This window comes from Callorhinus ursinus, unplaced genomic scaffold (genome assembly GCF_003265705.2).
Source record: "Callorhinus ursinus isolate GAN/ISIS: 27379988/994484 unplaced genomic scaffold, GSC_fseal_2.0 scaffold3, whole genome shotgun sequence".
NCBI lineage: Eukaryota > Metazoa > Chordata > Mammalia > Carnivora > Otariidae > Callorhinus > Callorhinus ursinus.
Window position 1 is genome coordinate 66,437,403 of NW_027397065.1, and position 14,036 is coordinate 66,451,438.

At 45.9% G+C, this 14,036-nt stretch overlaps 1 protein-coding gene and 1 pseudogene across 3 annotated transcripts in view; one reads left to right on the top strand and one right to left on the bottom strand.

Moving 5' to 3' along the window:
* Window positions 1-6,545: 6,545 nt before the first annotated feature.
* Window positions 6,546-14,036, top strand: part of ADAMTS12 (ADAM metallopeptidase with thrombospondin type 1 motif 12) — a 297,469-nt gene continuing 289,978 nt past the window's right edge. For all 3 annotated transcript variants that reach the window (XM_073891049.1, XM_073891050.1, XM_025867427.2), the window contains exon 1: window positions 6,546-7,135. In XM_073891049.1, the coding sequence (XP_073747150.1) occupies window positions 7,009-7,135 (127 nt within the window). In that variant the 5' untranslated portion in view covers window positions 6,546-7,008. The remainder of the gene's footprint in view (window positions 7,136-14,036) is intronic.
* LOC112819843 (histone deacetylase complex subunit SAP25 pseudogene) lies at window positions 11,826-13,231 on the bottom strand (annotated as a pseudogene).

Sequence of the window (14,036 nt, forward strand, 5' to 3'; positions counted from 1 at the left end):
TTTAAAATCATCTTAAGGGAGGCCATTCTTGACCCTCTTATATAAAACAGGAACCCATCCATCTTGATCACTTCCAGTCCTCCTTAGCCTGTTCATTGTTCTCCACTGTTCTTACCACTGTCTTACATATTATATATTTACTTCTTTATTCTCTTTCCCCCTGGCTCAAGCCATGGCATATGCAAACATGAGGAAAGAGTCTCTGATTATTTCATTTGTTGTTATATTCCCAGTGCCTGGACACAGAAGGCAGTCAATAAATATTTGTTGAATGAAGACGTGAAGTATTCTCTTTTTGCTAAGGCAGGAGTGCCCAAGGTTTCCCTAATACATTCCATTCCTAATTTCCTCCTCTCCTTGGGAACAATGGGCACACTATTCTTTAATTCAGACTTAATCTTTAAGGCAGAATGACAGAGAGGGACTGGTGCCCACATGGCTCAGGACTAACACAGGACCAATCTGATAATGATCGCATCTGTAAGTGCCAGCATGGCTGCTCAGAGACCACCATGCATGGGCACTCAGTTGGCTACTAACTTCTCATTATTAGGCTTCTCTAATTTCCAATTCTATAGTATCTCCACCAAGTGTTAAATTATTTTAAAGAATAAGAACATACTGTTACATTTTGTGTTTTTTATTTAGAAACAATCTCAAACCCACATAAAAGTTGGAAGTCAAGTTAAAGACAACATTTTGTGTTCTGAATCATTTGAGAGTAAATTGTCAACGAGATGCCACTTCACCTCCAAATACTTTCATGTGTATCTCTAACAAACAAGGACAGTCCTCTACACAGCCATAACCCTCAGAATCAGGACATTAAGTGATACAATACTAACATCCCATTCTCTGTCTCCTAATTGTTTCAACAATGTCTTTTGTCACAGAAGGATCTTCAGAATCATGTGTTGCTGTTCGTCGCCATACCTCTTTGGTCTCCTTCAATGTGGAACAGTTTTTCAGTTTTCCTTTGACTTTCTTGGCATTTTGAAGATTAAAAAAAAAAACCAAACACCACAGTTATTTTGTAGAATCTCCCTCGATTTCAGTTGTCTGTGTTTTCTCATGATTAGATTCAGGTTATGTATCCTGGGCAGATATTTTACAGAGTGATAGTGTTCTTACTGCAGCCTGTCAGGTAGCACACGGTTTTGATTGTCCACACTACTGATTTTGTTTTCTTTGTTTACTTGATTAAGGGGATATTCCCTATGCTTGTCTACTCTGAAGTACTCTTTTGGGTTTTATATTTAATAAACATTTGGGAGGAGATGCTTTAAAATGATATAAAGTTCCCATTCCTCATCAATCTCTCTATTCGTTTATCTATTTGTATCATGGATTCATGGGTTCTTATCTTATTATAAGACTAATAATTTATTACTATTATATATTTTTGCTTAAATTTTCCTAGACTTGGCCAGTGGGGGCCCTTTCATGTTAACCCCTCTCTCCTTTTGACAAAGCTCTCATCTTTCTTTGAGGTTTTTGTTTTGTTTTTTTGTTTGTTTGTTTTAGCAATAAAATGTTTCAGTTTTATCTTCTATCTCCCAAGCCCTAGTTCTGAAGTCAGTCATTTCTCTAAGGAGTCCTGGTTCCTTTTAGAGGAGAATGGTATTTAGAATCCAAGATCTGGGTGTCAGATGTGCTCATTGCTGCTGGGGAGTCATTGCTCCAACACCCTCAAGTGAACAGGCCTAGGCAATATATGTAGGTACACACCCATAGCCGTAATACTTATGCCTATTTATATCTTTACTTCTATATGCACCTATACAGTCATCAACAACTTTGGATTCATACCAGTTACCTTAGTTATAATCCAACACAGAGTTTATTCTACTTTTCTCTTTTTTTTTATATTGGTAATTCTCTTCACTGGTAGTGAGGAACTTGACTCCCACTATCCTTGCTATGTTTACTTATCTGATCAGTATGTATGTAACCAATCTCCAATTCCCGCCATCAGTTGCCACCATCACCCCACCCCTCTTTACCCTGTTAGTATTTCAACACCCTGCTGGGACAGTTCTTCTCAGATGGATGCCCTCCTCACTCTGCTCAGTCTCTGACACCATGCGTTGGGCAGCGGTCCTACATGGATGACAATTAAAATTGCTGAGGTTCTGACACCTTTCAATAGGCTTCTTCCTGTCCCCCCTCGAATGACTTGGGCTCTCTCTGGCAGACCTCCCATGTGAATCTCCCCCCATCAACCCAGTAAAATCTTGTTATATTTCATTTTGATTAGGCTTAAGATGCATTAAGAAACAAACTGAAGTTAGTTTCAATTTACTGCAAAAATATGCGCTACACATTTTTTTCTGAAATGGGCTGTTTTCTTCCAGCCAATAGTATGCTTCATTAATCAGGGATCCATAGCCTTTTCAGCCATGGCTTTCAAAGGGGCATTACCATGACATTGTTTATTAAATTGATTAAATTGATTAATTACAACATCAGAAGGATGTTCCAAAATGGAATCCACTTGATCCAAGGCCAGGTAACTTTACAAAATCTGCAAGGCATAGATTCCAGGATCTTCAGATTGAGGCAGGTAGGCAAACTCTCTGCGAGCTGAGTGTACAGGGTGGGCAGTGCTGATGATTGATCCACTTACACATTGAATACACTTGGGTGGAAGAATAAAAGTGAACTTACACTTCTGAGGGTTACAAATACTTACTTCCATCTTCTTTTAAGACTGCAGAGAGGTTTAAAAGAAAATAGTACAGAACTACCCTATGATCTGGCAATTGTGCCACTAGGTATTTACCCAAAGAATACAAAAATATTAATTCAAAGGGATACAGGCATGCAATGTTTATAGCAGCATTATTTATAATAACCAAATTTTGGAAACAGACCAAGTGTCCAACGACTGATGAATGGATAAAGAAGATGCGGTACACATATACAATGGAATATTACTCAGCCATCAAAAAGAATAAAATCTTGACATTTGCAATGACATGGATGGAGCTACAGAATATTATGCTAAGGAAAATAAGTCAGTCAGAGAAAGACAAATACTATATGATTTCACTCATATGTGTAATTTAAGAAACAGAACAAATAAGCAAAGGGGAAAAAAGAGAGAGAAAGAGAGGTAAACCAAGAAACAGACTCTTTCTTAACTGTAGAGAACAAACTGATGGTTACCAGAGGGGAAGCGGGCAGGGGCATGGGTGAGGGGCGATGGGGATTAAGGAGGGCACTTGCTGTGATGAGCAGCAGGTGTTGTATGGAGTGTTGAATCACTGTATTGTACACCTGAAACTAATGTAACACTGTATGTTAACTAACTGGAATTTAAATAAAAACGTAAAAAAAAAAAAGAAAATAGTACATGTGACAACAATATTTAAATGTATGATTTTTGAAGAAAGGGTGGTTTTGGTTTGTTTTTGTTTGCAGTCAGTTTATTTTGCCTTTCCAGTGTTAATGACAGTTCTGAGAAATGCATTGGACTACCGGTCCTGGAATTTCAGCTATCCCTTGTGCTTCTATAGGCTTAGTTGGAAAGTATGAGCTTTTCGAAAGCCTTCTTTGCTCATGAAAACAGAGGGAGCTCTTGGTGAAGCATCTTATATCTTTTGTTACAATTTGTATTTTTGCACAGAAAATACTTCACCATAGTAAACTAAACCACCACCTGAGATGCTACAATGATGTCTGTATATCAGTGTTCTTAGCGCTTCCACTCTCTGTGAATAAGGGCATGACACAGGGGCCTTAAGTAAGACAGACATGTATTTGATTCTGTTTAGTGGCTTGGCTAAATCTTTTCCTTCTTCTGAACCTCACCACTTCATGCCGGTTTCCCACTTCATAGTGATGTGGTCCTAGGCGAGTTGTATAATCTTTCAGTGTTTCCCCCCCTTCAACCAAGAATAATAATAGTACCTACGTAATAGGTTTTTGTGAAGATTAAATAAGGTAATGCAGTACGGTGGTCAGCACAGAGCCCCGTACGTAATCAGTGTATAATAAACTTTCTTCTTAGCTATTATTCAATTCTTGTATTTTACATGTTTTTATAGTCTTTCTTCAGTGGTAGTATATTTTCATCAGCCACCTCAGGGGTATTTTGGAGACTCTGCAGTGATTCACAGCTCTGCTCTCTACAGTGGACATATCAGGAAAGGTAGTTGGCTTTTTTTTTTTTTTAATCACTGCCAACCTTTGTCACCAAGAACATTTGTTACCTTTTCCCAACGAGCGGAGCAAAAGCTGAGTAAGATGAACTCTTCCCTCTACTCCGAGGAAATACCAAGCTTTGGAGGTATTTTGTAAATTTTGGAAAAAGTAGGAAGAACTTGGTGTTAGAATAGTGGCAGGATGTGTATTTGTGCTGAGTTGTTTCATTTCAGCATGTTGAAAACTTGCTGAACTTGGAGACATGAATTGATAGTTGCACCAGTAGGTGCAATTAGGTCAGTTTTTTCAACAGCACTTGGAAACATAAAGCGAGAAAATCAGCAGTTAGGATAAAACAAGGTTAGAGTTTGATGAGGAAGAGTTGAAGGCACTGGTGAGAGGTTATTTAAGGAGATGAATTATAGGATATGGCTGGCAGAAAAGGAGATAAAGCCAGAGAGATGCTTATAGATTATGAGACAAGCAAAGATGGAGAGATCAGGAGACAGACAGTCCTTACTAGGCTGAAGACCCATGGTACTGGGTACAAAGGTTTGAAAGGGCTGACAGAATACAATATTTTGGTGGGATTTTATAGTTTCAATGTTTCAGGCTTGGATGACTCTGGATGACAGATATTTCTGGTCATGGTCTTGAGAGTAGGAGGGGGAGAGAAAGTAAGGGGAAAGCCATTAGAGTTGAAGAGGTTATGAAACTGTGAGTCCAGAACATTCCATGGATCCTCCCTGACATTCCCTGACATTACTGGGACTCAAAAGTCCCCAGAGTTTTCTCGCCTGAGAGACACAGCTCTTCTCCAGGGCACAGAAGGCAGGAGTGATCCCACCCTCAGAGGAGAGCCCGCTTGCTATTAAAAGGATAAAATGAAGAGGAAGAAAGGAAAAGAAACAAAAGGAGTTCTGGCTCCAAGTGGTTCTTCAGTGCCCTTGCAATTGCATTTCTGCTTGATCACTTCACCAGACATGCCTGTCATATCTGAGTTTCTTTTGCACTTAAGTTATGCTCTTCCTACTTAATATTTATGTCACAGGAGAAGAGGCTCAGAGCACTTCCAAGACTGGCCCATGATGACATAACATGTTGTTACACTATGAGGGGGATAAAGGTTGCAGGTGGAATTAAGGTTGCTAATGGGCTGGCCTTAAGATCAAGACATTGTTCTGGATGATCTGAGTGGGCCCAATGTCATCACAAGGGTCCTTATAAATGGAAAAGGAAGGGAAAAGAGATAGTGTCACGATGATGCCATATAGGAGACTCACCGGCCATCGCTGACTTTGAAACCAGGGGCAGAGGGCAAGGGACTGAGGAGTGTGGGTAGCCTCTTAGAAGATTAAAACAACAGGAAAACAACTCTTCCCCACAGCTTCCAGAAAGGAATGCACCTGTGCTAATACCTGGATTTTAGTCCAGGGAGACCCATCTCAGACTTCTGAACTCCAGAACTGTATGATACTAAATCTGTGCTGTTTTAAGTCACCAACGTTATGGGAATGCTTAATGCCGATAAGAGAAAACTAATTCATACCCCCTCGAAATACCGTGGAGCATATGCATCCAGTCTGAAGGATTCATACCCACCCCAAACCCGTGAGGACCACCTTGCCCTTGGATCACTGCATTGCTGGGGCTGCCCAGGCCTGCACAGGGTTGAAGGAGTAGCCTTCCTGCACCTCTCATTGGACACATGGCTGGCTGGAAGCCATGGAGGACCAGTATGGGGCCAAATTCCTCCTGAATGGAGTGAGGAAGCCTGTTTCAGCCCAGAGGCGTGAAATCTTGGCTGGATTACCCAGTAAATTCTCAGGATGCTTGGCGAGCCCCCTGGTTTGCAGCATTCTCTCAGTAATGTAAAGCTCCAGCCCAGTGGATGCCCCCTCCATGAGCAGCTGGGCAGGTCAACTGGAGAAATACCTTCACCCAGGTCTTGGGCTTATTTACTTCCTCCATTGTCTTGGTTTCCTTGTGGGTGAGTGGAGGTGGGCTAGGAAAGGTGGGGTAATAAAAGTAGAAAGGCACCAGCGGGACCTGCAGACCCAGCGGAGCTCGTAATCATTTGGTCGCATCACCTCTTCGTGCCCATGGACTGGTTCAGGGTTGAACCAGAAGATTAGCTCAGGCCATTTCCCTCTGTGTGACTTGGCCAAGAGAGAAACTGCCCATTTCTATTTTAAATGGAAGTCCTAATATGCTTTGGAGGGGAATCCCAGAGAAGCCTGGCCCGATGGCGGGGTCTCCGTAGAGCATTGTTAGGAAAAGTTCGGAACTGGGTGGAGAAAGGCAGCCAAGGGGGCAGCACTGAGCCGGGAGGGTTGGAGGAGTGGGGTCCCTGGTGCCCCACCTCTGCGCTCAGCACTTTCGGCCTGTATTTCGGCCAGAGAGGGCTGGCCTGGGGGCCTCTCTTTTCGCAGTCCCGCCCAGGGTGGCTCTCCCGGGTCTCCCCTATTTGGCCGGCTCTGCAGGGCTCTGGGCGGGGCCGGAGGAGCGTGGGGGTGGGAGGCCGGAGGAAGATGCGCGGAGTTGGCTGCGAGGCCCCGCGCGGAAGGCAGAGGGGTGGGGATCTTGGGTGGGCTGCCCCCTCCCGCTCGGACCCGTCCCACACCCCGCGGAAAGCAGATTGCCAGTTGAATCATTCCCCTTTCAGGAGGGAAGGGGGATAAAGGTAACTAGCCCTTTTCCCCTTAAAAAAGCAAAGGGAAGTCGTGGGCAGCTTTCCAGCCGCTCCGTCCCACTCCTGGACCATGCACCTCTGCATCTTTCTGCTCGGCCACAGGCGGGGACTTGATTTCTTGAGCTGAGAGCTAAACCTTGGTGACTTTTCTTCTCCCCAACAACCGAATCATGCCATGTGCCCAGAGGAGCTGGCTTGCAAACCTCTCCGTTGTAGCTCACCTCCTTAACTTTGGGGCCCTTTGCTATGGGAGACAAGCTCAGCCAGGCCCGGTGCACTTCCCGGACAGGAGGCAAGGTTAGTGGCTTTTCTTTATTTCCTTTGAAAACCGTGGTGGTGAGACGCGTGGAAAGTTGGTTGCTCTCCCTTCCCCTCCCCCACTGGCTGAACTCTGCAAAACCGTTTGGCTGAGTTGTAAGGAAATCTGGGCTGGGAGCTCAGTAACATGGGGTATCTCAGAATTCAGTGTTGAATGTGATGGTTTCTTAATTCTTACTGAAAGGCCAGTATCCCGTCTCTTACACACTAATGCTGCAGCAGGGGAAAGACCCAAGAGGTAACTGGTAATGCCGCCCCCCTTTGTCTCTTCTTTGAATGCTGCACTGTTTCAATCCTCTGTTTTTCAAATTCTGAACATGGAAAATGATTTTTTTTTTTTTTTTTTAAGTTCCAACTAGCCACCGGCAGTGTTTCCAGTTAGTTTCAGCTCTGGACAGGGGAGGGGAAATGTGATTCCGGCCCCCTGCTGAATGAGTTTGGCTGTGTTTTGGTTTCCTGGAAAGATTTAGGGCTGTCTTTTAAAAATAACAGTTCTTTTGGGGGGAAATTTACCACTGTAGGGGCTCACCTTTCCCAGTCCTGCCTTCCTGGGGAGGGCTGACTGCATGTCCTTGTGAATGTCATGAAACATACAATGCTGTGGAAAACACTGGCGGGCCTGTTAGGACAACTTGTCCTTTAAACCTAACACCTTGGGCAGAGCAGCGGGGCTGCTTCTGCTTTTTTATTGGACTTGGAAGGGTCAGAGACACTTTTGTGTTCGGTGGGGAGTTCCTTGTGCCTCTAGGAGAAGACAGAGCGGCAAGAGTGGCCTGTGTGGCTGCAGAAAGTTCCATGCACCAAGACTGCTTCGGCACTCCGCATGTGTCAGCCCCTCAACCACTGTCCACAGCCTTCTGGGGTGCGGGGACCATTGTTACTGTCCCTGTTTTAAAGCTGAGGAAGCTTGATGGGTTTATGGGCCCAGCTCATGGTGGAGTGAGGTTTTGAACCCAGGTAGCCTGGCTCCAGAGCCTGGCCTCTTAGCAATAATAGGGTAGGGGCAACACACACACACACACACACACACACACACACACACACACACACACACAGAGCACTGTTTTAGCAAACATTATGTTCAGTGTTTGTTGACTATGCTCAAGCCTTGAGAAGCTTCTCTAGCATTTGGACCCCCTTTAATCCGCAAGATCACTTGGGTGGCAGAGATCAGGAGCCTGCCTTTGTTGAGGATTTCCACACAGGGTTCTGCCTACATTGCAAAGTTCAAATACTGCTGAGAGCTCATCTGCTGTGACTTTAGGAGCAATCCGAAGCAAGTCCCTTTTGCTTTCCTTGGAAGCTGGAGCCTGAACACCAGGGTTAGATGTCAATCACCCAGCACTTGTTTGTGTAAACCTTCCAGATACAATCTCCCACCCCCAAGTTTAAAATAGCAGCGTTTGTTTTTCTTTGAAAAACAGCCCCTTTGTGAAAAGTCTCCCTTCTGGCAGCACAATCAGAGCCTGTGAGCGCTTCCCAGGGCGTTTGGAGATGATTTGGTTCAAAGACACACATTGTCCTGCATTGGTTTTCAGCTCTCCTTGCTCCACATCTTCTTCGTAAGCAAATTCAATTTAGTGTGGAGCAGACGCCCCCTGGGCGTTGCTCTCTCCTCTCTGGAAGGGGAGAGATGGTTGTTTTGCTTGGTCGCAACTGGGGTTATGTGCTGAAAGTATTTGATACTGACAAGTAGCTGTAGAGTGCTCGGAGTTTATCAGCGATGCACAGATAGTTAGGTTTTAAAAATAATTTCCATTTCTAAAAGTCTTCTCCAGAATGTTTGTTCTTAACTCACCAATGGGTTTACAAGTAACCCACATTTGGTGCAACAGAGAAATTCCTGAGCAGGCTTCATTTAGAACCGAGTGGAGAGAGGGAGAACAATTAGAGAGAGAGAGAGAGAGAGAGAGAGAGTTGGAGAGAAGGGATGAGAAAATTCTAAGGCTTCTTGGAACTAGGATGACCTGGGTTTTGCCCCAAATGACCAGCCTGTCATTTCACAAAGAACCAACGTACCTAGATTTCCACTTCTACTCTGACAACATTTTTTTGTTTTTTTTCTTTAAAGATTTTATTTATTTATATGACAGAGACCGAGAACACACAAGCAGGGGGATTGGCAGGCAGAGGGAGAGGGAGACGCGGGCTCCCTGCAGAGCAGGGGGCGCCCAATGAGGGACTCGTTCCCAGGACCCCGGGATCATGACCTGAGCAGAAGGCAGTCGCCCAACCAACTGAGCCACCCAGGCGCCCTCTGACATCTTTGAATTGCACCCAAATTCTGAGCATGTAAACTCGAAAGTGACTTCAGATATCATCTCTGCTATCCTTATTTTTCCGGAGGAGGAAGGGGGGCCTCGGAGGTGAGTCTGTTAGTCAGCGTGTGTTCAGTGGGCACCTGTGAAGTGCTCCTTCACCCGAGGGGTGGAGGGGATTGTTCAGGGTGTGGTTGGAAACATTCTGACTCTAGATAATCGTTAACATTCTTCCTAGCCCTACGTGTCGGGCAGAGGGAGGATTTTAGCCCTGGAAAAGAACACAGGGGTACATCCAATCTTTTCTGGGACCAGAAAAGGCAGATTTGACACTCTGCCCAGTATTCTTTCCACATCACTCACTTGTGATATAGAAAAGTGCAGTGACTTCCATAAGGTTTCTTGGTTCCGAACCAAGTATCAGAACAATGGGAAATATTAGTCCTGTGCACAACATACTGCCTTTTTTTCCACAGCCAGTGATAGCCTCTCGGGTTCCTTATTCCTTGTATTGTCTACAAGTCACCGGCTGCGTCTATGATCTCGTTTGCTCCCGGCAACTCTGAAATCAACAGGGCAGGAACTTTATCTCACGGTAGAAATGTGTTTTCGGCAGCACAGGTTGGTGCAAGAACAGAGGGAGTGTTTCCAGACAAGTGTTTCGAGTGTGCTTCAAGACAAATGGCCTAATTATGTATCTATGCTATTTGGAAAAAAAGAAGGAAGGAAATGATTTCATATATCTTCTTTATGTAAGAAGACACTTCACAGTTTTGATATTTTATTTGTGTTTGTTATCATAAGCAATGATAGTCTGGAGGTTAGTGATCATATAGTTGGTGAGCAAATCCAACCTCCTGTGGCGTATTTTACAACTTGGGGGGGATCAACGCGATCCTCCACATCTTGACACATGTGGTTTTCTATGGTAAAAATATATTTGAAAGGTTGCAGCATCCCATGGAAGAGAATTATGAAAATGAACTTCTGACTCTTAGAGAATTTCATGGCTCTTTTTAGTGCAGAGTCCTTAGAAATTCATTGCTCTCTAAGATAGAAATACACAATACAAAGAGTTAAGTATAGATTTAACCTAAACTATAAAATCTGGCAGGTAAATATTCTTTTACCTCTCTCCTTTCTTTCTAAGCAGAGGGTAAAAAATCGCCTGATGTTGTGAATTTTCAAAAGCACTTGTGCCAACAGGCTTCACTCAAAGCTTCTCAGGAAGTATCATCAATGTTTGCGACCGAGGGTTTCGAGGCTAATTTTAAAGAAGGCAGGCAAGGTATTCAGGGCTGATAATGGGTTTCCATAAAGCTGCAGACTGTGATGGGATTTCAGTGTGCCTCAGTTCCTCCCACCCACAGCCTTGTTGACTCCCCCACTTGATGTCTGGTTCTCAGCGGTAGACCCTTGAGAAGCAGCAAGGGCGGCGGTTAGAAGGGTGGGCTCCGGGCTCACATCGTCCCAGAACGAATCCTTGTCCTTCTTCATTGTCTTTTTACGGGGGTAGGAATGAGGGCTAAGATGAGGGACACAGCTAATAACGTCTGTCCCAGAGAACCATACAGATTAGACAAGACCAGATTGGTATACTCTAAATGTTGGGCTTGACCACAGAAAATGGTAAAAATTATTTCCTGACATGTACTTTCTCCATTCCTATCATATCCCCTCTGAGCTCTGCTTTCTATTGGCCAAAGTTATAGCTACCTCAACTTCCAGACTAAATACCCACTGAGAGGAAGCCAAGGTGAGTGAGGGCTTCTCCCCTGTCTCTGCTTGGAGTTTATATCTATTTATGGCCAGAGTGATCATTGATGGCCAAGTTTGTATCTTTAATACCAATCATAGCCCCTGAGTGCTATTTGTCAAGCACTGTTTTACATCTATTACATATATTAATACACATTGGATCCTCACAACCACCCTAGGAGGTAAAAACTCGTATTATGACGCCTTTGTATAGATAAGGCAACGGCAGGTGGGCCACCAACATAAGTCACACTCCCGTGGCCTCTTATTTCTGTCCACACCTATGGGCTGACATGGCTTAGCTGCTTCATTTGCAATCAAATCAAGAGGCAAAACTAGTCTTCCCTCTTGTTACTCTACCTGCTAAACAGGCATTATTATCCTCCCTTTATTGCTGAGCAAATTGAAGCCTCTTGAAGAAGTCAAGCCACCTTCTTCTTGCCAAATCATCTCCCCAGGGCAGTGGTATCACTTCTACTCTGTTATACATTCTGCCAAGGGCAACTGCTTATGTACGTGAAGTACAGGGGCTAAGAACATGATTTTGAAATAGGAAACATGAGATTTCAGTATAAGTGATGTTGTATATTGGCTCTGGGACCTCTCTTAGGCTCTGTTTCTTTTCTTTTTTTTGCAAACCAAAACACTGCTTTATTGTCAACAGAAGCTGCCTGGGGGAGTAGGGGATCCCACTCAACCCACAAAAGAGCTATCTATGTTCAACGGGCGTCTGGGGTTCGTGGGACAGATGGGTCAGTGCAATGAGAACAGCTGGGGCTGCCACTGGGGCCTGGGTGATCAGCCACAGGGTCTGGGGGGCCAGCAGGGGGCATGGGAGCCCCCGGGGAGGCAGGTCTCGGAGCCCCCTGGCTCATCTGCAGGAGGCCAGTGAGGGCGATCAGCTCAGGCCCACTGAGCCAGGCAGTGGAGCAGCCCGGGGATGGGGTGCGGAGGACCCAGGGAGACACGACAGGAGGTGGGAACAGCAGCTTCAGAGAGCCCGTGACCTGCTGAGAGGCCTCCGACAGGTACAGGGGGACCCGCTGCCCACAGGGCAGCAGCGGGTCTGACAGAAAGACAGCTTCACGGCACACCGCGGGGAACCCTGCATCCCTGGGCGCATGCTCTCCGTTCTGATACCCTGTGGCTGGGGCCAGGGGCCTGAGGTCCCGGCCTGGGGCTGCCTCACACAGCGGCCAGAACGAGGGATGACACAAGGTCCGGCCTGAGAAGGAGGCGCCTGACGCACAGCTGGGCCCCCACACCAGCCGAGGTCCTGCTTTAGCCTTGTAGCGGGGGTCCCACGGGGCCAGCACGGTCATCCTGGAGGGGGCCACCTCCCAGGCCATGTGGGGGGGAAGGGCGCCTGGGGCTCCCGGGGACTGCACGGCAGCCAGGCCTGGGGCGGCCCAGGGCAGCAGCTGCGCTCTCCGGGTCCAGGAAGGCCTTCGGGAGCGGGGCTGCGGGCTGTCCTGTGGGGGAGTCCCTGGCTGCCCCAGTGCTTCCTCTCCAGAGGTCCATGCCCCGCCGGGGTCACCGCCCGCCGAGGGGCCTTGTTCCGTGGGCGCCTGCTCTTTGCCCGCGTCCCACCGCCGAGGCGGCCGGGGCAACACGCCGCGTCTGGGGGAGGGGAGGGCAGCGCCGGGCAGCACCTCTGCGCCCCGCGCCCGCGCCTCCCACCTCGCCCCTCGCGGCCCCCACCTCCCGCAGCGGCCCGCCCTCTCGCCCCACGAGCCCACGTCGCCGGCCCACCTCTCCTCTGTTTCTTAATCTATGAAATGAGAATTCACTGAAATTGTGAGGACTGAGTGAGAAGGGACTGATGGTACCTGGCTCACAGCAAGTGCTCATTAAATGGTTACTGCAGTTATTATCATTATATTATTGTATAGCCAACTTATGCTGGATCTCTTCAAAACCCATTAGAAAGAAAGCAACTGGGTCAAGAACTCTAAATTGTTTGCTCTTTTATTCTTTGAGGAGTAGGTGCTAGGGCTTAGGCAAGCTTTGCCTTTCATTTTATACTTTCAAAAATCATGTTTAATTCTTTGAGATGCATCTTCAGAGACAGGCCCTATAAGGCAAATAGGAGCATTCCCTGAGAGGGGGAGTCAGCATCTGGGCAGTGAGCATGCACAGCTGGGCCCATTGCAAGATGATGGCTATACGCTGTTGGGTAAGACTTTTTCTGCCGCTAACTTCCACCCACTGCTCACCCAGGAGAAGCCAGAGACATTACTGTGAGTAGTAGAAGAAAAGAATAACCCAAGGGAAGCCAATTGTATCCACCCTCTTCCGACCCACCCTGGCCTTTCCCCTCCTAAGCTCTGAACTTGGAAGGTCAGTGAGACTCTGATACTAAATATGTCCAGATATTCTTTGGGGAGTGTCAGAGGACTGAGTCAATTTGACTCCTAGTTCATGGCATGCTAGCATCACTGATTTGTGCAAAACCCCTTTCTTGCTTTATTTTTTTTTAATGCATTTTCGTCCCTACTCCCATTCCTCCTCATGGAAAACCATTTTAATGGGTTCCATATGTATTTTTCATTTGCATATGTTCTGGCTGACTTTGTATTATTGTTTTGGTGTGCATGTATTTTCCACTGATGTCAATGGCTCTGTATTAACTTGTATTGTTTCTTATTTTTCACTGAACATTGTTTTTAAAGGTTTGTCCATGTTGCTATGTGATTTGTTGCTCAGAACCGCCGCAATCAGAAGCAGTGGTTCTGGATTTTTTTTACACCTGAAAAACTGAGGCTATTTATTAGTAGCTAAGTTGAAAACTCTGCGCTCTGCCCCAGATTTCATCCAAGGCAGAAATGAACAATTTCACAAAGTGTGTTGGAAGGCAGTTGTCT